Source organism: Leucoraja erinacea, chromosome 26 (assembly GCF_028641065.1).
Source record: "Leucoraja erinacea ecotype New England chromosome 26, Leri_hhj_1, whole genome shotgun sequence".
Taxonomy (NCBI): domain Eukaryota; kingdom Metazoa; phylum Chordata; class Chondrichthyes; order Rajiformes; family Rajidae; genus Leucoraja; species Leucoraja erinaceus.
Genome location: NC_073402.1, coordinates 1533032 through 1560503, shown reverse-complemented (window position 1 = coordinate 1560503; position 27472 = coordinate 1533032). Strand labels below are relative to the sequence as shown.

Genomic DNA, 27472 nt, shown 5'->3' with positions numbered 1-27472 from the left:
TTGTTCAGGTGGAAGACAAGCGTCTGCCAAAGCAAACCTTCTACTCCCAGCTTAAAGAAGGCAAACGTAAACAAGACAGACAAAAGAAGAGATTAAAAGACACCTTAAAAGCCAGCATGAAGAAATGTGCAATCGACATCCACAATTGGGAAACCAATGCCAAGGACAGGAAACTCTGGCAAACCATCATCCAAGAAGGAACAGCGACCTTCGAAGCCAAGAGATGTGCAGAATTAGAAGAAAAGATAAGAAAACGGAAGGAGTAGCAGCAACAACCAATGCCCGATCTGCCATCTGGAATTACCTGTCCTGAATGTCGAAGAACTTTCAAAGCCAGGATTGGACTCGTAAGCCACCTGAGAGTCCATAAAAACAACAGAACGTAGACCATCATCCTCGACCTCGAGGGATAGCCACGACGACAGCTGCTCCACTGCGACCCTGTGCCATCACATTGTTATCAGGCAACTGAACCATCCTACCACAACTGGCGAGCAGTCCGGAATTACAATCTACCTCATTAGACACCCTCAGACTATCTTTGATTGGACTTTACTGGCTAATTGCTGGATTGTAATCATGTATTGTCTTTCGGCTGACTGGATAACACGCAACACAATCTTTTCACTGTACCTATACGTGGCTATAAACTAAACTAAACTAAACATGTACATTATCACACATGCACCATGCCCCTCATGCTTCAGGCCTGATGATGCCCAGAAAAGTGTCTGTGGGGCTGCAGTAAACAACTCAGCGGGCCGGGCCGGGCCAGGCAGCGTGTGTGGAGGGAGATGCACAGAGCACGTGTTACAGAGGAGCCGTGGAACGGTCTGGGCATGAGGGGAATGAGTGGGGGAGATACTGGCGGCTCCCCCTCCCCACGGGCCCGTTCTCCCGGGCCGCAGTTTCCCTCCGGACCACTCTCCCGGGAGCGCCAGTTGTTGACCGGCGCCGTTTCCAAGTTGTGTTTCCATGGCAACAACGCGCTGTCTGCAGCCGGACAACGGCGGCCGGGGGAGAGGGAGAGTGTGGTAGAGGGAGAGGGAGAGTGTGGTAGGGAAAGGGTGAGAGAAAGAAAGCGAGGGAGAGAGTGAGTGGTAGAGGGAGAGTGTGGTAGAGGGAGAGGGAAAGCGTGGTAAAGGGGGGAAAGTAGAGAGGAAATAAGGGAATAGGGAGAGATAGAGTGGGGGGAGAGCGTGGTAGAGGGAGAGGGAGAGCGTGGTAGAGGGAGAGGGAGAGCGTGGTAAAGGGGGGAAAGTAGAGAGGAAATAAGGGAATAGGGAGAGATAGAGTGGGGTATTGATAGATGGGGAGAGAGTGGGTATAAGGAAAGAATAGGGTACGGATAAATTAGGGATTAAGAGGTGGAGAATAAGGTGAGAGAGTGGGGTATAGAGATAAATTGTGGGGTACATGGAGATAGAGAGGGGCATAGGGGGAAAGTGAGGGAGTGGGAGAGGAGAGCAGGGCATAGAGTGGTGTATGGGAACATAGTGTGGGGTCTTGGGAGAGAGTGGGGTTTATAGATATACATATATAGTGAGAGGGTAGAGGGTATATATAGTGTGGGGTGTAGAGGCGAGAGAGAGAAAAGTAGAGATAGAGGGAGAGAGATATGGGGAGATAGAGAGGGGTCTTGATAGAGGGGAGAGAGTGAGGTATCAGAAGACATCCGTATAGGGAAAGAGAAGGGTACACAGAAATAGGGTTTAGGGTGAGTGGAAAATAAGGGAAGATAAAGAGTGGGGTATAGGGAGAGAGTGGGGTATTGGGAGAGAGGTATAGTGGATATATTAGTATAGAGAGAGAAAGGGTGATAGACTAGAGAAAGGGAGAGGATAAAGAAAGTGAGAGCCGGACTGAGAGGAAAGAGTGGGACAGAAGGAGGAAGAGAGCGTGGGGCAGAGAGTGGCGACAAAGAGCTCGACTAATATAGATTCGGATAGATTAACAGATAAAGAGAGGGTGGGCAAGAGAGAGGGACATAGAAAGAGAAAGGGGGAGATAGAGGATAGGCTGTGGGAGCTGTGTGGGATAAGGAAGGGTAAAACTGTGTGTGTGAGTGAGATAGCAGGAGAAATTGGAACACACTCGGAGGAGAGAAATAAATCAGGAGAGGGAGTAAAGGAGATGCACATAAATTGAAACAAATAGGGATATTGGGGAAGTCCAGAATAAACTGGGATAGAGAGAAAGACTGGAGGAAATAGAGAGGCAGGCCAGAGACAGATAAACTAGGCGAGGTCAAAGCAGGTCTGAGCTGCAAATATGATTCCCCCAATCGACTCTCTGTTGAAATACGATCATCCACTACTTGTCAGCAGGAACACGGAGAAAAAGTCAGCCAAGGTGAGCGGGTCTGTCTGTAATCCTTGTAATCCTCCACCGAGCCTCCATTTTTGGCTGGTCATACTGGTTCCAGGGAATAACCCTTGGGAGTTATTTGCACCTAATTCACTCAGCAAACCTAACAACTACACTTAATAATTGCATTCCTGGGGAAAGCAAGAATACATTTAGCGGTATCCAATGACTTACGGGAAGTGCATGACTTATATGGCAGACATGTTGGGAGCCCCTACTGCTCTTTATCACATTGATAAAGATGTATGTCTGTTTAGAAACCTTCAATGGAGTGCCCTCTAACATTGTCAATTATTGCCTTTCCTAATTGTTCTCCCTGCAAACTAGTGTCATCATCTTCTCAAACTGTGGTTTTGTTTCTCAAATTATTAATTTCTAAAATTCTAAATTTTTTATATATCCTTCAGCTAATTCCATTCACTTTTTAAATCCAACTTCAATATGTCCAGGTCCTTGAGAACATCCTAGCCAAAGCCTTTAATGATTTTCCACGTGCCATTTGGGGAGCTTTTTTTGACCTTCTTCAGTGTATCCCTTTAGTAGTACAGGTACTGCACTCAGTCTTTGACTTGCCTAACCAGTCCATCACACCATTTTCTCCCTGTACAGTATTTCTTTTCATCATGGGCTATTATTTCAATTTTAGCATATACGGCGTAATAGTTGAAAGCTGAAACAGCAGATAGTAGAGTCCCGTTGGAGTCTCACATGGTCTTTCACAATTCAATCTCACATGGTCTTTAACTCGCATGTCGTCTTCTTAGACGTGCGTTGGCTTTTGAAGTTATGCCATTTGTTGTTCTGGAATCCTTGATGGTTATGTAAGCCACATTCCCATTGACATCTTTTCTCAGGCTGCAGTGCAGATGCAGCCATAACCATTGGTTTAACTGACCGGTTCTTTGAACAACTGCCAAATGCTTCTGAAAATTTATTCTACCCAAGAAAGGCAACTCATTGATATAGAGATGGGGAAGCCACGTGAATAGAAAAGTCTGAGCCAGGTTCCTGTAAATTGGTAGATATAAGGAACTGTAGATGCTGGTTTACAAAAAAAGACACAAAGTGCTGGAGTAACTCAGTGGGTCTGGATGCATCTCTGGAGAACATGGATGGGGTAACATTTTGGTTTTGACCTTTTGTCAGTCTGATTATGATGGGGGATGGGAGAAAGCTGGAAGAAAGGAGGTGAGAACAAAGCCTGGAGAACGATAGGTGAAACGAGTTGTTAATAGGTGGAAGAGGAGAGGAAAAAGAAGAAATAGTGCAGCTACAGGTGGAACAGGGAAGAGTGGAAGGAAGGAATGGTACCTAAAATTGGAGAATTCAGTGTTCATACCGTTGAATTGTAAGTACCCCAGCGGAACATGAAGTGCTGTTCCTCCAGTTTTCACATGGCCACACTCTGGCAATGGAGGGGACCCGGGAAATGTAAGGTCATAAGTAATAGAATTAGGCCATTTGGCCAATCAAGGCTGATCTACCTCTCCCTCCTAACCCCATTCTCATGCCTTCTCCCCATTAACTCTGACACCTGTACTAATCAAAAATCTATCTACAGGTATCTCTGCCTTAAAAATATCCACTGACTTGTCCTCCACAGCCTTCTGTGGCAAAGAATTCCACAGATTTACTACCCTCTGACTAATTTCTACTCATATCCTTCCTAAAAGAATGTCCTTTAAATAAAGAGGAAAACATTCTGAGGCTTTGACCTCTGGTCCTAGACTCTCCCACTAGTGGAAACATCTTCTCCAAATCCACCCTTTCCAAGCCTGTCACTATTCTGTATGTTTCAATGATGTCCCCCCTCATTCTTCTAAACTTCAGTGAGTACAGGCCCAATGCCGACAAACGCTCATCATAGGTTAACCTACTCATTCCTGGGATCATTTCTTGTAAATCTCCTCTGGACCCTCACCAGAGCCAGCACATCCTTTCTCAGAAATGGTGCCCAAAATTGCTCACAATATTCCAAATGTGGCCGTACCTACGCATTATAGAGCCTCAACATTACATCCCTGTTTTTGTATACAAGCCCTCTTGAAATAAATGCTAGCATTGAGTTTGCTTTCTTTACTACCGATTTGGCTTGCAGATTAACATTTTGTGAATCCTGCACTGGCACTCCCAATCAAAGATTATAGAGGAGCAAGATTGGGCATTGTCGACGCCATTTTATTGGGCATTTTATTGGGCTTCCCCCACACTGTCATGGCGTCCTTATCTAAATCTTCATCTCACTGCTCTGCTATCAATTGTTCTAATCGTAAATGTAGACAACCCGACCTGTCATTCTTTAGGTTCCCCAATAAAAACGAAAGGTGAGAAATTATTATTATTATTTTCAGTCGATATTCTGTCGTGAAAATGTTATTTTCTGTTCTCCCCTCAACGGCCATTGGGAAACTAGGCTTGTCGGTACATTAGAAAGTTATTAGACTTATTTTTAATAGATCTTTACTCACCACAATAATAAAGACAATAATTTTAACACTTCTGTACGTTTTTGGTTTTGATCTTGTAAGGGATTGGTCTCCAAAATATGGCCCGCGGGACACATTAGGCCCACCACCAGGAGATTTTTCGAGCTCAGATTCGTGTTCGGGAAGGAAGGCGATGGCTGTTACCCGTTATGTCCCTCGAATTGTCGAGACATCATAAGCAAAGATCACAAGCCCGCCGTGAAGAAGGGTGCAATCAAAGATTATACAACTCTGCTCTATCATCTTTGGGTGCAATGGTGGGCCGGGGGGTTCGGCGGCAGCGGCGGCGGTCGCCACGTTTGGTCGCGCTAGACGCATGCAATCGCATGCTGGTGGGACAGACCCTTAACTCTCCTCTCACACACAGGCACACACATTCATATAAATATATATATGTTAAATTTAATTTTGTGCACAGTGTGTGTTAAAGCAATAGAAGGGAAACTGCACAATACAATGCAAGGGAAACTACGCAAAGGTGGCAGCTGGGGAGGATAGATGGGAGGGAAATGGGGGAACAGGAGGAAAACATTGACAATAAAATTAACTAAAATATGTGATGTGATAGATGCGCAAAATCAAACACTGTTCCCTACAACACTGATGACACCAGACAATAGAGCGGAGTGCACAGCGATTGGCATAAACAAATGGCGGCCGTGACGTTCCATCACGTACTACACGTCAGCCCATTGGATTTCGGAGGAATGATCTATCTTGCTCCTCTAGGATCTTTGCTCCCAATTCCCTTTGCACCTCCGATTTCTGGATTCTCTCCCCATTTAGAAATGAGTCTATGTCTTTATTCCTACTACCAAAATGCATGACTCTGCACTTTGCGACACTATATTCCATCTGCCACTTCTCTACTCACTCTGCCAACCTGTCCAAGTCCTTCTGCAGGGTCTATTTCTTCCAGTCTTTCCCAACATTGCTTTCTCTACACTGCCCATCCTGCCACCTTTTTTCGTGTCATCCGCAAACTTGGTCACAAAGCCTTCAATCCATTCGTCCAAATCATTTAAATACAACGTGAAGAGTAGTGGCCCCAGTATCGACCTCTGCGGAATTCCCCAGTATGGGAATAGGAAGGGGAGTTAGAAACAGGGCAGTCCAGCAAGCCTTGACGGTCACTCCACCTATATTGCTTTCTCTGACTTCGCACATATTCTATCCTTATCTCACAAATGTTGTCTTTTAATCTCTGTCCAACCATCTGCCTAATCAAAGATTCCCCTTTCCATGACTTGGTATAAGGTTTTTTTTTCGCGGGGGCAGAGTCTGAATGAAAGACTCCCAGGCTTTAATCTCCAAGGTTATTCGTTCAAGGGCAGGATCTCTATTTTAATACCAGAGTTGATTTGATAATCCTTAGTCAGTCATTACCAAGATGTCACGAAGTAGGTTTAGTGAGCATTTCTGGCGGGGGGATCAAATGACAATATTTGTAAGACCTATGCTGAAATTGCCTTCTAGTAATTCACATATATATAAAGGATGGCTTTATAGCCATCAGATACTCCAGAGACTTCAGATAATGGAATCTGGTGCAAAGGACAAACCATTGGAGCAACTCAGCAGGACAAGCAGCACAAACGAATTGTCGACTTTTCAGGTGGCTCCGCATCAGATGGGGAGAGTGGTGAGGGAAGATAGCCAGTATAAATATGAGTGCAGGAAAGGTAAGATGATATGTGTAGGAAGGACCTGCAGATGCTGGTTTACACTTAAGATAGACACAAAATGCTGGAGTAACTCAGCAGGACAGACAGCATCTCTGTAGAAAAGGAATAGGTGACATTTCGGGTCGAGACCCTTCCTCAGACTTAGAGCTTAGATGATGGACTGAGGAAGGGGTGAAAGATGAGCAGATTGAGCCAGTGGTGATGGGGAGGGCTAGCGGTGGAATTAGGAGGTGGGTAGATGGGTGATAGGTGGAAGCAGAGCAGGAAATGATAGTCAAATGGAACCAGGTGAGAGGAAGGTGGGGTGAAGGTGGAGATAGCTGCCGGAGGATGATAAGCAAGGACATAAATCTATTAAATAAGGAAGGTGATAACAGGAATTGCTAAGGATAAGATGAAGGGCAGATGGAACCAGAAAATGGAGGGACATGGGTAGGTGAGATATGTGGGTAGTAGTGGATGGATGGAACCAAGCGGGGAAGGGGGATGACAATGGGTGACAATGTACAGGTGGGGTGGAGAGGGAAAGAGCAAAATAACGAGAAGAACAAACGTGGGTCAGAAGGAGAGACAGAGGGGAGGAAAAGATTACATGAAAGAGGAAAATTCACCATTCATAGTATTGGGTTGAAGACTATCAGACATAATACAATAGACAATAGGTGCAGGAGTATTCGGCCCTTCGAGCCAGCACCGCCATTCATTACGATCATGGCTGATCATTCCCAATCAGTATCCCGTTCCTGCCTTCTCCCCATAATGAGGTGATGCTCCTCTAGTTTGTGTTGGGCCTCACTCTGGCAGTGGAGTACTCTACAGTTGTAAGGTGGAGAGCATATAGACTGGTTGCATCAAGGCCTGTAAACACCCTGGTATGAAGGAGATAACAAAAAGTGTAGACACTGTCCAGTCCATCACAGGTACTGACCTCCTCACCATTAAAGGTATCTATAGGCAGCCAACATCATCAAGGACCCACACGACCCTGGTCACCCTCTCATTCACTCCTGCCATCGGGAAGAAGGTACAGTAGTCTGAAAACGGTGACCTCCAGGTTCAGGAACGGCTTCTTCCATACAAACATCAGGCTAGAAATACCAACAATACTCCAAACTGCCTTGGTTGCATTGGGGACTTCAAGTTTTTGTTTTGTTTTGCTCTAATATTGGGTTTCTTTTCTTTTCTTTTTTTACTGAACTGTTTTTATTTTATTATGCTATGTATTGAGTACTATGTTAGTACTGAGTAATGTATTGAGTATCTGTTATGCTGCTGCAAGTATGAATTGCATTGTTCCATTTTGGTACATATGCCAATTGTACCCATCTGAAGAGGGGTCTCGACCCGAAACATCACCTATTCCTTTTCTCCAGAGATGCTGTCTGACCCACTGAATTACTCCAGCTTTTTATGTCTATCTTCAGTTTAAACCAGCATCTGCAATTCCTTCCTGCACAGCTAAACATTTTTGACTCTTGGTGAAAGCTAAGGTTGGTTGGGAAGGGGAAGGGGAATTAAAATGGCATGCAACTGGTGCTCAGCACAGCCACCTTGGAGAGAGCCCAGGTGCTCCGCAAATCTGCTAACCTGATCTGTGCTTGGTCTTGCCATTGTGAAAGACACCGCATTGAGGGGACCAAATGCAGTCGGTGAGGTTGGTGGATGTATTTGTGAATCTTTGTCTCAACTGGACTAGATGATTAGGTCTCTGGTTGGTGGTCTTCATGTCGAGTCCACACACAAGATTAGAAGTTGGTCAGCCAAAGCCGAACACACTTCTCGACATCTGCATACAATGGTGTCTGTCTTGCGCTTCTTGTGCTTGGTGGTGGAAAGATTGGTGGAAACAGGGCCGCGACGTGAAGGCTCTCTCCTTGACCCCTCTGGTTGGTGGTGAGGGAGGTGGTATTGAAACCAGTGTTACACGTCTGGTTGCAGCAGATATGCCAAGGATCTAAATTTGCAACTTGGCCCTAGTACCAGTATATATGTTGTGCTCAAATCTTTAGTCGTGCCTTGAATCAACTACCTTCTAACTTAGATTCAAGAGTATCACTGACCAAATTCCATAATAGACAAGTTGTCATTGTCTTGATTCATTTGTGGCCATAATTTTTGTTTGTTAAAGAATAAGAAAGAATTTACTTTGGAATTGCACGTATTAACTATCTGTATTGTGTCATTTGTAACCTAAACTACTGCAGCAAGAGGCTAATTAAAGTGTGTAGAATGTGAAAGCAGATTGTCGTGATGCACTACAAAATACCAATAATCAATGAATGGAATCATCCTTCATGGAATCACCACTTTGATCAGTGGTTAAGCAACTCAGGTCAGAGATTCCTTGTGGTGCGTGGGTCTCAAAAGGAAGCACGAAGTCCAGTGTTTTGAGAGGCACCTTTAATTATGATCCTCCCGGTTGTAGGGAGGTCCAAACGAGAGAAAGATGGCACCCAAAGGCCTGCCTTTAAACCCTCTGGTTAAGGACCACCTCCGGACTGAACCACTCCCGGGCCGAGGGATTCGACAGTATGATGGCACGACCCTTGGGAGCCACCACACACATTTCAAAAAGGGTTTTTGGGTTCTTATATGTCGGAAGAAACTGCAGATGCTGGTTTATACCGAAGATGGACACACAATGCTGGGGTAACTCAGCATCTCTGGAGAAAAAGAATAGGTGATGTTTCAGAGTCTGAAGAACCCAAAACATTATAATTTTTTTTTTTCCGGTGATGCTGTCTGATCGGCTGAGATACTCCAGCATTTTGTGTCTATCTCCTGACTTTTAATCTGTTTTCAGAGTATTTCTCCTTCAACTCATCCGGCGTGATTAGCGGTTGCAGGGATTACACACCTCTAAATGTCTAAGCTGCATAATTTACTTTTTTTTTGTAATTCCAGGCACGTGCATTGAAGGTGAGTCCCCAGCAACCCATATCTACATCACCTATTCCAAGTCCTCCAAAGCCCAAAGCGATTGCAGTGGATGTCACCAAGCAGACTGAGGAGATTTTAAATGCAATTTTACCACCCAGGTAAGACAATTGGAATTATCTGGCAAGTCACTTGGCCTTTGGCAGATAAATATGAGGATTCTAGCCCACAGAAAATAGTTATTACGTTATACAATCCATTTTATTGTTTGCTTGATAACGTATTTCAGATTAATTTTGTTTCAGCCTGTGTGGATGTTCAGTATAAGGCCCAATCTCTCATTCATTTCACTGAGCACACTGGCAGTGATGTGGAACTTGGTCTCTGAATGTGCACCCACACAAGTATTGTATGTGTATTGCAGCTCCGATGACTGAAACTCGATGAAGAATAATATCAGACAAAAAAAAAGAGCAGCTCTTGGGATCCAAATCCTTGCTGGCCCAGCTTGCAACAAAGTTGCAATCCAGGAACACTCAGTCCTTCCAGCAAGTTTTTAGCTGAACAGGAGGGGAAGCGCAATTCTTTTTTGAAGTCCTCGAAGCAAGTGGAGGGGGAGGCAGTGCTGGGGGATACGCCCCTGCACAATTGGGGGCTATGGTTGAGTGCTGGAATATGGGGGAACGGGCGAATGGTGGAATATTGCGTTGGGGAACGGGTTGCGTGGGATGATCAACCAGGTCTCCTGTGGGGGTTATGGGTGAGTGGTCGAATATTGCGTTGGGGGAACAGGTTGCATTGGGGGGCCAGGCGTCCCGTGTGACAGGGACCCATTGGGTGCCACTTGGTCTAGTATATTATTAAAACTCTCATCTTATATGTTTCTGTGCCTGCATGTGTGTCTGTCTGCGTATGTGATCCCGGAACTACGCAAAAACGGTACATGATAGCGCTAAAATCTTTGCACCATCTTATTCACAATTGTCCTGAGGTGGGTTGTGTCAACTTTCGTTCAGATTGAAGTTATATTTTACAAGTTATTAACATTTTTAGTTTTACAAAATCCCACTTTGAGAAGGATTTCTTCAAATCTGCACTGGCAGCGAGCAGCTATGATGTCACAAAGGGATTGTAGCCCTACCGGCTATAATGTTGCTATCCCAGGACAATGAGTCCTTGGCAGCAAATGCCCTTCAGGGGAAGAATCTGGCAGCACATATGTGATTGCAAAGCCTTTTAATTACTCTCTAAATTGAAAGTTTAATGATTAGATTTGGATAACAAAAGATGGCCTTGTTGGTGGCACTTACATCACATTAGAGAATAAAACAATGTGCGTTGAATAGAATTTTTTTAAAATATTAAAATGAGGGAGGATGAAAAAATGAGCAGACCTGCACAGTTGGGGGCCCAGCGGCTCCCACTGGGTAGAGAAGGGAGAGGGGTTATGGACAATGTTAACAAAGACAGGACTCCCAGTCCAATGAGAGATTTGTAATATTGTTGTAAAGAGAGGGAGGAAGTGGGGGAGGGGACGAGGAGAGGGCTGTTGTTTAATGTTATTTAAACAGATAGAGGGAGAGGAGGGGGTTAGGGTGGGGAGAGGGGTTATGGAGGGATGGAGTGACTGAGGAAACGGGACAGAGGGAGAGGTGTGGGAGGGAGTGGTGAAGGGGAGAAGGAGAGGGGAAAGAAGAGGGAGGGTGAAAAGGGGGGGGGAGGAAATGTTGGAAATGAGGGGGAATGGAGGAGGATAGGGGTATGAAGAGGGATGGCGAGCTGCACTTGGGGAGGGTTGCTGTGACTCGCATCACAACGGGCATCTCTGGCGTCACAACAGGAACCTGTCAGCCGTGCCTGAGCCTGGGGTCTATGGGTGAGTGGTGGACTATTGCGTTCGGGGCCAGCCCTCCCGTGTGACAGGGACCCAACGGGTCCTGCTTGCTCTAGTAGGTATATAAAATTATAGAGGCATACAGTAGATAGAACAATATTCCCAGGGTGGAAATGTCAAAGTCTAGAGGGCATAGCTTTAAGGTGAGAGTGGCAAAATTTAAACGAGATGAGACCAAGTGCAGACCCATTGGGTCGGCAAGATTCCACCATTCACCCGTTCCCCCAACGCAATATTGCACCACTCACGCATAGCGGCTCATTTCTCCTCATCCCCAGCACTCCCTCCTCCTCCTTTTCATCCTCCCTCAAGAGGGAGGGGGGTAGAGATGGAGGGGTGGTCGAGAGGGAGGGGGATGGAGATGGAGGGGATAGAGGTGGGGGGGAGGAGGGACAGGGGGGGGTAGAGAGGGAGAGTGGCAGAGAGGGAGGGCAATAGAGAGTGAGAGGGGCGGGGGAGTGGGAGGGAGTAGAGTAGGGGGAGGGAGGGGAGAGAGGGAGGGGGTAGAGAGAGAGGGAGTGAAGGTAGATAGGGAGGGGACATCTCCCTCCTCCACCACCCCATCTCCCTCCTCCTCCTCCTTTCCCTCATCCTCCTCCCCTCACTCCCATTCCCTGCCCCAGGACCTACCCTGGTCGTAGAGCAGAGCCAGACCCTGGTTCTCGTACTCGGCCTAGTTCTGGCTGTAGACTCCAGCTGTAGATCGGCTTCTTTTCCGACCCCTATCACGGCCCCATGCCAAGCCCCAGGCTTGTCTCTCACTCCAGCCTCGGCACCACCCGCCCCAGATTGTGCCGTACTGCCTTGCGACTGCATTGTGACGTCACTCGCGGTTGTTTTTTTCCGAAATGGATTAGTTTTCGGGATGTTTTTAAACCTTTAAACGATTAAAAAGTTTGGAAATGTAGGTGGGAATGCGACGGGAAGATGTTTATCACCTCAATGGGAAAAATGTGAGTAGAATGTGTGAAAATGGGAAGGCTGTCCTACAAGAAAATAGGAAAATTAACCAGATTGACACACACACAGCCACAAACAAGACAAAAAGTTTTAGTATTATAGAGGTGTGTGGACAAGTTTTTTGCACTGGGTGGTGGTGGAGGCAGATATGATCATGGCATTTAAGAGGCTCTAGGATAGGTACATGGAAATAATGGAATGGAAGGCTATGGATCACATGCATATCACATTATTTTAAACTTGGCATCATGTTTGGAACAAACAATTTGGCCAAAAGACCTGCTCCATGTTCTGTTAATGGAGAGCCACAATTTAGGCTCCATCAGAAATGAATCTCCATTGTACCTCTGCTACATGAAGTGTACAATAAGTCTACAACAGACACATGATAACGTGGACTGATGTAAAGCAAGGCGGTGTCATTTTTCCAATCCCTTTTCAGTCTTTCCAACTGGTTTATGACATCTCTCCTTTCCTCCAATAAACTCCCTGCTGAAGAGCTGCAAATTGACAGGACGTGGGAAATCGTTCAGCCCACGTAACCTTCATTCCTGAAGTAGAACAATCCGAACTGTGGGCATTTAGCAGTCCATAAATCATTTAAATGAAGCACTATATTTCCGCTATGCCCTGGCCATAACTTGGAAAATAAAGCCATGGTTCAGGACAGACACCCCATGTCAAAATGTCAAATCTGCTGTTCGGTTCTGTTGCTGAGGTCCTGCAGCAAAGCCCAGTTTCACTGCATACCCCACCTTTATCCACCTCTCAGATGCTGAATGAGGTCAGATTAGCAGTGTGCAAGATTTCCTCGTGGTATCCTTCACACATGCACACGCACTCGCACTCTACCTACCTCCCTCATTGGAGACCCCCGGACTATCTTCAATCATATTTTACAGGACTTTATCTTGCACTAAACATCATTTGTTTTATCCTGTATCTGTACACAACAGGCCGCTTGATTGAAATCATGTACCCTTTCGTTGACTGGATAGCACACAACAAAAAGCTTTTCACTGTGCATTATTTTAAATGTTTTTCCAACTGTATATCACAAATGCAAACAATTGTTTGTATACTAAATTAAACATACACACAACAAATGACAGCACTCTTTTCCTTCTAAAAATATAAAGTAATACAAACAATTGTTTGCATTTGTGATATACAGTTGGAAAATTTTAAAATAATGCACATTTGTAAAGGCAACTGAATTGTCATGATTTTGTGGTGTCATCAGTCACTGAATTATTCCTTGTGTGTTGCAAAACATACTTGGCAAATCAAGTACGATTCTGATTCTGATTCTGATTTTGATTCTGATTATTCACTGCGTTGGCTTTAACATCTTTGAAGTATGCAGTCATAAGTAGTTTAAGTAGATCAATTTCTGACAGAGGCTTGCTCATTCTGAAAATACTCAGCAAGTCAGGTAGCATTGTGGAGATAGAAACACGATCCAGAGTTAACAAACAATATCCACACTAAGTGTTAACTCTGTTTCTTGTCATCAAGATTAGTTTAGTTTAGAAATACAGTACGGAAACAGGCCCTGCGGCCCACCAAGGATGCGCCTATCAGCAATCCCTGCACACTAACACTATCCTACACAAGGATCCTAGTGACAATTTATAATTATACCAAGCCAATTAACCTACAAAACTGTACACCTTGGGAGTGTGGGAGGAAACTACAGCTCCTGGAAAAAACCCCACGCAGGTCACAGGGAGAACGTACAAACTCCGTACAGACAGCACCAATAATCAGGATTGAACCCGAATCTCTAGCGCTGCGCCATTGTGCCACACTTGAAGGCAGTAAAATAAAAGGGATTATAGCTGTTAAGTAACCTTCCCTGAGAATGAAGCAAGAGGTTATCTTCCAGACTGGAGGGGAATGTGCAGTGGCGTTTCCCAGGAATTAGTACCAGGACCACTGGCTGAGATGTACAGGACTGGAATTCCAAATCATGGAGGGGGAGGTAGAAGAGGTGCTATAGACCAATAGTCATGGAGTCATTAGCTCGACAGCACCGAAACAGACCCTTCAGCCCACCTCGACCATGCTGACCAAATTAATCAACCGAGCTAATCTCACATGACTGACCCGTTTCTCTCCAAATATTTCCTATCCATGTACCTGTCCAAGTGCCTTTTAAACGTCCTAATTACACTCGCCTCCACCATGTATATTTGGTCAACGATAGTTGTTTTTAAATGTGCTATAGAAATAAAATTGACTTGAATGTATATGATCGCACATTCCATGTACACACCACCCTCTGTGTAAAAATGTTTCCCCTCAGGTTTGTTTTAAATCTTTCCCCTCTCACCATAAACTCATGGCCCCTAATTTTCATTACTCTATCCAAAGGAAAAGACTGTGATTTTTCACCTTATCTATACTCCCCATGATTGTATGTACCTACAAAGTCATCCGTCAGCCTCCTGCGCTCCAGAGAAGAAAGCCTTTCCAGCCTCTCTTCTCAAACTCTCCAGACCCAGCAAAATCCTTGAGGATTTATTTTAATGCCACCCTTCCAATGGAAGAGTGACCAGAACTGTGCACAGTTCTCCAAAGGTGGCCTTGTATAGCTGTAAACAAATCCTGTACTGAATACCCCAACCGATGAAAGCAAGTCTTAGAACTATGTTCATCGAACTATGTACCTGACCCCTAGGTCTCTCTATTATACAATAATCCAGAGGGCCCATCACTTACGGTGCAGGTCCTGCCCTGGTTTGTCCGACCAAAATAGAACACCTCACATTCCTCTGAATTTTGGGCGGCACGGTGGCGCAGCGGTAGAGTTGCTGCCTTACAGTGCCAGAGACCCAGGTTCGATCCTGACTACAGGTGCTGTCTGTATGGAATTTGTACGTTCTCCCCGTGTCGGCGTGGGATTTCTCCCGGATCTCCAGTTTATTCCCACACTCCAAAGACATCCAGGTTTGCAGGTTAATTGGCGTGGTATAACTGCACCAAATACCAGCTCAATCAAAGCAAACTAGCCAGAAGAAATATTGTATAGTATTGAATATAGAAGTTTGGGTGTCATGCTGCATTTGGGTCCCAGTCACACGGGAGGCCTGGACCCCAACGCAACCCATTCCTCTACGCAATATTCCACCACTCACCCGTTTCCCCAGCACAACCCGTCCCCCCAATGCAATATTCCACTGCCACTGCCATGGCCTCCTGCTGCCGCTGTCTACCCCTGCCTTTCCCTATCGCTATCGTGGCCAATCGCTGCCTGCCACTGCCTAACGTCGCGGCCTACTGCTGCCGTTCCCCACCGACTTCAGGCGGGAACTGGTGGGGAGCATCCTGCAGCTGGGGACGTGTCAGCATCAGGGGAGGTCTGGTGGGGGGGGGGGGGGGCATCCTTCAGCGGGGGATGTGGACGGCTTCAGGCGGGGGCTGTTGGGTGCTGGTGGGGTGGGGGGGGAGTGTCCTGCAGCCGAGGGAGGGGACGGGGGTTGTTGTGGGGGAGGTGGATGTGAGGGTGGGAAGGTGTGGGCGGGGGGGTGGGTTGTGGGGGGGGATGGGGATGTGGGGGCGGGGGGGGGGTGTTGTGGGGGAGACGAGGGTTGTGGGGGAGAGGAGGGCATCACGGGGGGCAAGACCTAGCGAGGGGGGACCAGAGGGGAAGGGGCTGGAACTGACGGTGCGATACGAACTCATGGGCGCTGGTCGTGGTCGCTGGTCGTTCTCCTCCGCCGGAAGCAGATTCTCCGCTTTCCGCGCCGGGCTTCAGGTTCCTCCGAAAATTGTATCAGGTTGGAAACCACCGCCAGCCTTCCTCAGCTCCAGTAAAGATGCGATGGCGCAGGAAGAGGCGGACCGTCCTGCGGAGTGACAGGAGAAAAAGACCAATCCACGCGTCGCTGAACGGCAGGAGCGAGATCGATCTGCGCACGCGCATTTTTAAATATATTTTTTTAAAACCTCGCTAACTTTTACATTAGCCCATCGATCGGAACAAAACATGGTGCAATCACAGCACTGGAGAACAGTGAGTAAGCTGGCGAAAAATGGTAGTGCTTTCATGTACCGTTTTTGCACAAATAGAATGACCGCGCAAACTGGAAGATAACAAGATTAGAACTTTAGTTATTTACAGATAGATTGGTGAGGACATATTTACAGTATTGTGTTCAGTTTTGGTCACCATGTTATGGGAAAAATGCCGTCAAGCTGGAAAGGGTGCAGAGCCGATTTTCGAGGATGTTGCCAGGTTGAGCAGGCTAGGACTAATTGGAGTAATGGAGAATGAGGGATGGTGTACAAAATAATGAGAGGAATAGATCAGGTAAGCACACAGTCTTCTGCCCAGAGTAGGCAAATTGAGTACCAGAAGACATAGGTTTAAGGTGAGGGGGGAAAAGAATTAATCGGAACCTGAGGGGTAACATTTTTACACAAAGGGTGGTGGGTGTATGGAACAAGGAGGTAGTTGAGGCAGGGACTATCACAACGTTGAAGAAACATTTAGGCAGCTGCATGGATAGTACAGGTTTAGAGGGATATGGGCCAAATACAGGCAGGTGGAACTCGTGTAGATGGGACATGTTGGTGGGTGTGGGTAAGTTGAAGGGCTTCTTTCTGCGCTGTATCTCTCTATGACTCTCTGTGACTCTAAATGAATCCACAGCCAATCTACAAGCAGTTAAGGAGTCCAACAAGCCCAGATCAATTTGCTTTGTGTTTCAGAGAATGGACAGAGAACTCGCAGATGTGGATTCAGCAGGTGTCGAGCACTCCCTGTACTCGCATCGATGTGGTCCATCTGCAGGAGCAACTGGACATCAAGCTGCAGCAGCGGCAAGCCCGAGAGACGGGGATATGCCCAGTCCGCAGGGAGCTGTACTCACAGTGCTTTGGTAAGTCACTGGCCACCTCCTTAACAAACTCAGTACATGAATAACATCGCTGAGGTCAGCAACAATTCAATAAATGTGGTGCTATTGTGCAAAAAATGTAACATAAAAATGTTATGTTCTAATTAATGGACAATGAAAACACACATTTTCAGTTGGCAGGGGTTGGCTATAAACACGAAAAGAAGCCAAATGACATCAGCACTACTGCCAGTATGTTTTTATGAACATGAACTGGCACTCGTTTGAGACTTGCCATTGATATGGTGTTTGTATATACTTGGCATATTCCCACTGTAACCAATTAGCATAAATTAATAAAAGATGTTAACAGAACCTGATTTGCTGCTATCAACACTCCCATGGAACACTTACACATGCCACTGTACAATGATGCCATTCAGATATAGTGTCAGGTGTGATAAAGGCAAGCTATACAACTGCAGGACTATTTTCTTGAAGCCGAAGAGAATGGTTTAAAGGTCCAGTTAGCTTTAACATAGCAGAAGGTACATTAAAATCATGAACTGTAATTCCTTGTTAATATTTTTAGACAGTTGTGGGTACATAGCGGTAAAGTTGCTACCTTACAGCGCCAAAGACCTGGGTCCAATCCTGTCTCCAGATGGTGTTTGTATGGATTTTCTATGTTCTCCCCATGACCTGCGTGGATTTTGTCCCACACTCCAAAGAGGTTAATTGGCTTAGGTTAAAATTTGTAAATTGTCCCCAGTGTGTAGTATAGTGTTGGTGTGCAGGGATCGCTGGTCTCCCTGGACTCGGTGGGCCGAAGGGCCTGTTTCTGCGATGTATCTCTAAGGTAAACAAAACTAAACCACCAAAAAAGAATGATTTCAATTTCTTTGACGTGGGTGGGGAGCATGGATGATGGGAGTCTGAGCTGGCGTTCTTGAGTTGTACTCTGCTGTCTTTGTGTTTCCGCAGATGAACTGATCAGACAGGTGACCATCAACTGTGCTGAGCGTGGTCTGTTGCTGCTGCGGGTCCGTGATGAGATCCGTATGACCATTGCTGCCTACCAGACCCTGTATGAAAGCAGCGTTGCCTTTGGGATGAGGAAAGCTCTGCAAGCAGAAGAGGGCAAAACTGACATGGAGAAAAGAGTAAACATTTACTGTTGGTTACAAATTATAACCACATGACCCACATGAATGGATTAGTAATATCACTTTTATTTTTCCCAGATGTCTGGCACTATTAGCAAACATTAGGAGCATGTTGCCAGGACTAGAGGGTCGAAGCCATAGGGTGAGGTTGAGCAGGCTGGGTCTCTATTCCTTGGAGCGCAGGAGGATGAGGGGTGATCTTATAGAGGTGTACAAAATCATGAGTGGAATAGATCAGGTAGATGCACAGAATCTCTTGCTCAGAGAAGGGGAATTGTTCCAGAGGACATAGGTTTAAGATGAAGGGGAAAAGATTTAATAGGAATCTGAGGTAATCTTTTCACACACTTTTGTGGTGGGTGTATGGAACAAGCTGCCAGAGTAGATACAGTGCATTCAGAAAGAATTCAGATCCCTTCACTTTTCCCACATTTTGTTACGTTACAGCCTTATTTTAAAATGGATTAAATTCTTTTTATTTTATCATCAATCTACACACAATACTCCAGAATGAAGAAGCGAAAACAGGTGTTTAGAAAAGTTTTAAAATTATTATAAAGAAATAACTGAAATATCACATTTACTTAAATATTCAGACCCTTTGCTATGACACTCATAATTGAGCTTAGGTTCATCCTGTTTCCATTGATTATCCTTGAGATGTTTCTACAACTTGATTGGAGACCACCAGTGGTAAATTAAATTGATTGGACATGATTTGGAAAGGCACACACCTGTCTATATAATGTCCCACAGTTGACAGTGCATGTTAGAGCAAAAACCAAGCCATGAAGATGAAGGAATTGTCCGTAGTCCTCCGAGACAGGATTGTGTCGAGACACAGATCTGGGAAAGGGTATAAAACAATTTCTGCAGCATTGCAGGTCCCGAAGAGCACAGTGACCTCCGTCATTCTTAAATGGAAGAACTTTGGAACCACCAGGACTCTTCATAGAGCTGGCTGCCTGCCAAACTGGACAATCGGGGGAGAAGGGCCTTGGTCAGGGAGGTGACCAAGAACCTGATGGTCACTCTGACAGAGCTCCAGAGTTCCTCTGTGGAGATGGGAGAACCTTCCAGAAGGACAACTACATCTACAGCACTCTACCAATCAGGCCTTTATGGTAGAGTGGTCAGACGGAAGCCACTCTTTAGTAAAAGGCACATGGAAGCCCGCTTGGAGTTTGCCAAAAGGCACCTAAAGAACTCTCAGACCATGAGAAACAAGATTCTCTGGTCTGTTAAAACCAAGATTGAACTCTTTGGCCTGAATGCCAAGCGTCACGTCTGGAGGAAACCAGGCTCATCACCTGGCCAATACCATACCTATGGTGAAGCGTGGTGGTGGCAGCATCATGCTGTGAGGATGTTTTTTCAGCGACAGGAACTGGGAGACTAGTCAGAATCGAGGGAAAGATGAACAGAGCAAAGTACAGAGAGATCCTTGATGAAAACCTGCTTCTGAGCGTTCTGGACCTCAGACTGGGGCGGAGGTTCACCTTCCAACAGGACAACAACCCTAGGTACACAGATTCAGATTCAGATTCAATTTAATTGTCATTGTCAGTGTACAGTACAGAGACAACGAAATGCATTGATTCACAGCCAAGACAACGCAGGAGTGGCTTTGTGACAAGTCTGTGAATGTCCTTGAGTGGCCCAGCCAGTGCCTGGATTTGAACCCGATTGAACATCTCTGAAGGGACCTGAAAATAGCTATGCATCGACACTCCCCATCCAACCTGACGGAGCTTGAGAGGATCTGCAGAGAAGAATGGGAGAAATTACCCAAATACAGGTGTGCAAAGCTTGTAGCATCATACCCAAGAAGACTTGAGGCTTTAATCGCTGCCAAAGGTACCTCAACAAAGTACTGCATGAACGGTCTGAATACTTATGTAAATGTGATATTTCAGTTATTTCTTTTTAATTACTTTGCAAATATTTCTAAACCCCTGTTTTAGCTTTATTATGGGGTATTAGATTGATGATAAAAAAAATAATTTAATCCATTCTAGAATAAGGCTGTAATGTAACAAAATGTGGAAAATGTGAAGGGGTCTGAATTCTTTCTGAATACACTGTAGTTCAGGCAGGGACTATCCCAAAATTTAAGAAACAGTTAGACGGGTACATGGATAGGACAGGTTTGGAGGGATATGGACCAAACGCAGGCAGGTGGGACTATTGTAGCTGGGACATGTTGGCCGGTGTGGGCAAGTTGGGCCGAAGGGCCTGTTTCCACGCTGCATCACTTTATGACTCTATACATCTTTTCGATAGGCACATGGATACGGAGGGATGTGGATCATGTGTGGCAGAGGAATTAACTCAGCATCATGTTCAACACAGGCATTGTGAGCTGAAGGGCTTGATCCTGTGTTGCATACACTGCTTGTTGGAAAGTTGTTCATTGCTCTTAAGGGAACAGCATGATCATGATAGAATAGCTAATAGTGGATAAAACCCCTCAAAATACCTCTTAAAATAAATAGAATAACAAATTGCACTACTCTTATATTTGAAATATCATATATTTTAAATATGTTTTTGTTATCGGTAGGAAATTTAAAGAGCTAGTACCTGCAAAGACGTTATTACATTATAAATGACTGCCCTTTCTCTCTCTATTCCTCCAACCTCCCTTCCATTGACTCCATTTATTCCTCATGCTGCCTCAACAAGGCCAGCAGCATAATCAAGGATCAGTCGCATCTTGGCCCCTCCCTCTTCTCCACTCTCCCATCAGGCAAAAGATGTAGAAGTGTGAAAACGCACACCTTGAGATTCAGGGACAGTTTTTAAATCCTGAACAGTTTCTTTCCAGCTGTTATCAGGCAACTGAACCATCCTACCACAACTCAAGAGCAGTCCTGAACTACTATCTACTGTCTTTGATCGGGCTTTACTGGCTTTACCTTGCACTAAATATTATTCCCTTATCATGTATCTGTACACTGTAAATGGCTCGATTGTAATCATATGTTGTCTTTCCGCTGACTAGTTGGCACGCAACAAAAGATTTTCACTGTACCACAGTACATGTGACAATAAGCTAAACTCTACTTGAGATTAAAATGGACATTGTTACGGTTTCTGATTAGCAACTTTTCCTTGTTAGATCGTGGATTTGGAAACAGAAAAGAAAGACCTGGAGAGACAGCTGAATGAACAGAAAGCCAAGTGTGAAGCAATAGAGAAAAGAGAGAATGAAAGACGCCAAGTGGAGGAGAAGAAGCATGCAGAGGAAATTCAGTTCCTCAAACGAACCAATCAACAACTTAAGGTGAGCCGAACAATTTAAACTGGAGCTCGTCTCTGACAGCTTAGAGTGGAGATAGCTGCACAGGTAGCTTGGACCCATTGCCATTTTATTCACTGCTTATTTGCCTATGGGGAAATGCTCACTCAATCTTCTAATCAGAATTAGTGTCCTTGATTAATTCTCATATTAAGATACAGTGAAATTGATTTTTATTTTCATTTTTAGTTTGTATATCAATGTACTTTTGCAAACTTGCATTTCCTGTGTGTTGCCTTAATATTTGATTCTAATATAACAATTACAGCACAGAAACAGGCCATCTCGGCCCTTCTAGTCCATGCCGAACACTTATTCTCCTAGTCACATCTACCTGCACTCAGACCATAACCCTCCATTCCTTTCCCATCCATATGCCTATCCAATTTATTTTTAAATGATAAAAACGAACCTGCCTTCACCACTTCCACTGGAAGCTCATTCCACACAGCTACCATTCTCTGAGTAAAGAAGTTCCCCCTCATGTTGCCCCTAAACCTTTGTCCCTTAATTCTCAAATCATGTCCTATTGTTTGAATCTTCCCTACTCTCAATGGAAAAAGCTTATCCACGTCAACTCTGTCTATCCCTCTCATAATTTTAAAGACCTCTATCAAGTCCCCCCTTAACCTTCTGTGCTCCAAAGAATAAAGACCTGTCTTGTTCAACCTTTCTCTGTAACTTAGGTGCTGAAACCCAGGCAACATTCTAGTAAATCTCCTCTGTACTCTCTCTATCTTTCCTATAATTTGGTAACCAGAATTGTACATCATATTCCAGAATTGGCCTCACCAATGCCTTGTACAATTTTAACATTACATCCCAACTTCTATACTCAATGTGGAGTAGAAGAAGGGTTTCGGCCCGAAACGTTACCTATTTCCTTCGCTCCATAGATGCTGCTGCACCCGCTGAGTTTCTCCAGCATTTTTGTGTACCTTCTATACTCAATGCTCTGATATATAAAGGCCAGCACACAAAAGTGTTCTTTACCACCCTATCTACATGAGATTCCACCTTCAGGGAACTATGCACAGTTATTCCTAGATCCCTCTGTTCAACTGCATTCCTCAATTCACTACCGTTTACCATGTACGTCCTATTTTGATTTGTCCTGCCAAGATGTAGCACCTCACACTTATCAGCATTAAACTCCATCTGCGATCTTTCAGCCCCCTCTTCCAAATAGCGTAAGTCTCTCTGTAGACTTTGAAAATCTACTTCATTATCCACAACACCACCTATCTTAGTATCATCTGCATACTTACTAATCCAATTTACCACACAATCATCCAGATCATTGATGTAAATGACAAACAACAGTGGACCCAACACAGATCCCCGAGGCACCCCACTAGTCACCAGCCTCCAACCTGACAAACAGTTATCCACCATTACTCTCTGGTATCTCCCATTCAGCCACTGTTGAATCCATCTTGCTACTCCACTATTAATACCCAACAATTGAACCTTCTTAACCAACCTTCCATGTGGAACCTTGTCAAAGGCCTTACTGAAGTCCATATAGACAACATCCACCGCTTTACCTTCATCAATTTCCCTAGTAACCTCTTCAAAAAATTCAAGAAGATTAGTCAAACATGACCTTTCAGGCACAAATCCATGTTGACTGTTCCTAATCAGGCCCTGTGTGATTAAACTCCAAAGTCCAATCAATTTACCAACTTTTCATCAATTGATTTGATTAATCCACATCATAATGATTCATTATTAATTTATCAAAACACAATACATGTCACAGTGAAATGATTGGCTTTGCAAAGAGTCACCACGTATGGAGCACAATCCAAGGTACAAAGTTACAGACAAGTAGACGTTAGGGAAATCACATTCTGCTGTTAGTGGACAAAACAGCAGTATGAAGTTCCTATTTTCCACCCCTTCATGAAGTACTTAGCATGCTACATGTTATTCAACTCACTCACTGATTCGGTTGGCTGCTTGTTGTTACAATATGGCACTTAGTGTATCAATTGTAACACTGATTGTGACCTGTCACATGAATGGGTCAGTGTCAGGATTACAACTGGGATAAATTGGAATTGGTCTGTCCCTTTAAATCAATATCAATTCAATTCATATAATGCCTCAATTGAATTAATTCAATGCATTTGTACACTTGAAAATACCCTGCGTTTGGGGATTATTAAAATGCCATTTTGGTTCTGTGTCCAAGTAATGCTTGGGTGCCTAATAGTTATTATTCGAATTAGTACATTGTGTGCCTCAATGTTGATGAAAAAGCAAAGTCCGTTTTTAAACATCTTTTCATCTTCTAGGCACAACTGGACGGCATAATTTCTCCAAGGAAATGAAATCATCTCTGCAAAAACAATCTTTCGAGCAGACTTTTCATACACAATACTACTGTGATATCAACAGTGTACAATCTCCTCACACGCAAAGGTTGGTGTTTATGGGAAAGAATCTCAATGATATGAAGGCTTTTTGTCAGAATTGGGCCAAGATACACTGCATCTGTAAATGCATTGTTTCAAGTAGCTACAATATATCACTTGTTTCAACATTAATTATGACCTCCATTAATCTCACTCTGCTGGCAGATCCATGGAAATCTCTTGACCATAGTCCTGGCAATGTTTAAATGTCACCATATTTACCACAGTACCCGAAACAGCACTAATATCGGATTACTCAATACAATACACCAGGAATGTAATTACACAGCAATAATTCCACAAGTGTTAATTAAAACAAATCCACTCAAAAGGTATTCTTTTCAAAATTATTAAGTAGATTTCAAGTTTGTTTCAATTGTCATTCTCAGTAAATCTTTAAAACACGCAAATGTGATTAGCGTAATTAAAATTCGCTCAAAAAGTTGCAAAGTAGTACACTTTTTTTTCAAAATGTGAGAATACTGATTTCATTTCAGCAGTATTTCATTTATTTGATCCTTAATGTTTTGTAAGATTTTATGATATCTAATATATTCTTGGGGATATTTATCTACAAGTAATCTCACAGAAATACCAGTCAACTGTAACTATTGATCTCAACTCACCTTAGCAATTTGTATAAAACAGGTTAACAAAGAAAAACCTAAAATACACAACCATTGTATTGAACGGGATACTGATTAGAATAGAATTTCTTTGGCATTTTCAAGCGAGTAAAAATAGCAAACCACTCATTCCTTTTGACTCCTTTAGGCATTGAGATTCTGTTCTATATCTTATCTTTTCTTATAACAAAATCACACTATTTTCATAACAGGATCATTTTTTGTCATTGTACCAACTGCTATAAATTTTAGAATAATGTACCTATTCTTGTTTCTTTAAATAAATTTCTTAAACTTGTATTTGAAGTATGCTTGGTTCATTAATTCATTCATTGGGTTATACAATTACAGTCATCAACACACATTCAGTATTGTCTTGTTCTCAATTGAAATGTATCTTAAGTCATGTCATGCCAATGAGACAACATGGACAGAGCTTAATACCTGTCCATTCTTATAGAAACATATAAAATTCTTAAAGGATTGGACAGGCTAGATGTAGGAAAAATGTTCCTGATGTTGGGGGAGTCCAGAACCAGGAGTCACAGTTCAAGACTAAGGGGTAGGCCATTTAGAACTGAGATGAGGAAAAACTTCTTCACCCAGAAAGTTGCGAATCTGTGGAATTCTCTGTTACAGAAGGCAGTGGAGGCCAATTCAGTGGATGTTTTCAAGAGAGATTTAGCTCTTAGGGCTAAAGGAATCAAGGGACATGGAGGAAAAAGCAGGAACGGGATATTGATTTTAGGTTGTCAGCCATTATCATATTGAATGAATGATATATTTTATTTCAAGCGATTTAAAAAAAAAAAAAAAAAAAAAGAAAACAGATGAAAATGAATAAATAAAAGGAGAATTTTATATATTTATATAAATATATAAAATTCTCCTTATATATATATATATTCATACATACACATTTATATATATATATATACACATATATACACACACATATACATAACATATATGTACATACATAAATTAAAAATTCAAAAGCCAATTTCAACATAATACACATTAGACTTGTTCGAAAAGGGAGAGGAAGCATAGGAGTTATAATGCTGATAAATGTGAGGTGCTACACCTTGGCAGGACAAATCAAAATAGGACGTACATGGTAAATGGTAGGGAATTGAAGAATACAGTTGAACAGAGGGATCTGGGTATAACCATGCATAGTTCCTTGAAGGTGGAATCTCATATAGATAGGGTGGTAAAGAAAGCTTTGGTATGCTAGCCTTTATAAATCAGAGCATTAAGCATAGAAGCTGGGATGTAATGTTAAAATTGTACAAGGCATTGGTGAGACCAAATCTGGAGTATGGTGTACAATTTTGGTCGCCCAATTATAGGAAGGATGTCAACAAAATAGAGAGAGTACAGAGGAGATTTACTAGAATGTTGCCTGGGTTTCAACAATTAAGTTACAGAGATAGGTTGAATAAGTTAGGCCTTTATTCTCTGGAGCGCAGAAGGTTAAGGGGGGACTTGATAGAGGTCTTTAAAATGATGAGAAGGATAGACAGAGTTGATGTGGACAAGCTTTTCCCTTTGAGAATAGGGAAGATTCAAACAAGAGGACATGACTTCAGAATTAAGGGACAGAAGTTTAGGGGTAACATGAGGGGCAACTTCTTTACTCAGAGAGTGGTAGCAGTGTGGAATGAGCTTCCAGTGGAAGTGGTGGAGGCAGGTTCATTGGTATCATTTAAAAATAAATTGGATAGGCATATGGATGAAAAGGGAATGAAGGGTTATGGTATGAGTGCAGGCAGGTGGGACTAAGGGAAAAAAAGTTGTTCGGCACGGACTTGTAGGGTCGAGATGGCCTGTTTCCGTGCTGTAATTGTTATATGTTATATGGAAGAAGCCTATGCTTGTCAAGTCCTACCCCCATTCTTCACCATTAACAAATGCAAAATTCAATAAAATGAACTAAACGAACAATTCAAATTAAACTACTCCAATCAAGCTATTAAGAAAAAAAGAACAAAAAAAAAGAAAAGAACAAAAAGAACAAGCACCATTAACATTTGTGAGATTTACATTCTCCCTCCTCATTACTGTACTTTTCAAAGATATATCTTTTGTACATTTTTTTAAAATTGCATTATATTCATACTTTGTTTAATCGTTTCGTCGAGACCATTCCACAAAACCACCCCACAAATGGAAATACACATACTTTGAATGGCTGTGCTGACTCAAAGGGCCGAATGGCCTACTCCTGTACCTATTTTTCTATGTTTACCATTTCCATAGATTAGAGATTAATAACACTGATGGCACAGGGAGCTGCAGTAGAGCTGCAACCTTACAGCGCCAGAGACACGAGTTCGATCCTGACAATGGGTGCTGTCTGTACTGAGTTTGTACCTTCTCCCCATGACTGCGTGGGTTTTCCCCATGTGCTCCGGTTTCCTCCCACATTCCAAAGACACACAGGTTTGTAGGTTAATTGGCTTCGGTAAAAATTGTAAATTGCCCCTAGTGTGTAGGGGTTGGTGGGCCAAAGAGCCTGTTTCTGCACTTCTTCGAAACTGAAGATGGTGGTTTATACCGAAGATAGACACAAAATGCTGCAGTAACTCAGCGGGACAGGCAGCATCTCTGGAGAGAAGGAATGGATGACATGTCTGAAGAAGGGTCTTGACCCGAAACATTACCTATTCCTTCTCTCCAGAGATTCTGCCTGTCCCGCTGAGTTACTTCAGCATGTTGTGTCTTTCTTTGGTGTTAATCTAACCTAAACCACTGCTACCAGTAGGTGGCAATAATGCTCTGTGGTAGTATTACTGTGATATGTACAAAGGCTGTGAAATGAACACTGACCACAGCAGGAA

The 27472-nt window shown here is 43.7% G+C and overlaps 1 protein-coding gene across 1 annotated transcript; it reads left to right on the top strand.

The window, feature by feature from the left end:
- The first annotated feature begins 1248 nt into the window (after window positions 1-1248).
- On the top strand, window positions 1249-25264 carry dnali1 (dynein, axonemal, light intermediate chain 1). The gene is made up of 6 exons (XM_055656045.1): window positions 1249-2352; window positions 9443-9576; window positions 16986-17155; window positions 18098-18276; window positions 21401-21565; window positions 23881-25264. Exons 1-6 carry the CDS (start codon window positions 2272-2274, stop codon window positions 23914-23916), a joined length of 765 nt encoding a protein of 254 aa, XP_055512020.1. The 5' UTR covers window positions 1249-2271; the 3' UTR covers window positions 23917-25264.
- The last annotated feature ends 2208 nt before the right edge of the window (window positions 25265-27472 follow it).

Excerpts from the sequence above, each read along its gene's own strand:
- dnali1 (XM_055656045.1), top strand. The coding sequence starts at position 2,272 with ATGATTCCCCCAATCGACTCTCTGTTGAAATACGATCATCCACTACTT. Across the intron at positions 2,353-9,442 it reads CGGAGAAAAAGTCAGCCAAG|GCACGTGCATTGAAGGTGAG; the intron begins GTGAGCGGGTCT and ends TTGTAATTCCAG. Across the intron at positions 17,156-18,097 it reads GCTGTACTCACAGTGCTTTG|ATGAACTGATCAGACAGGTG; the intron begins GTAAGTCACTGG and ends GTGTTTCCGCAG.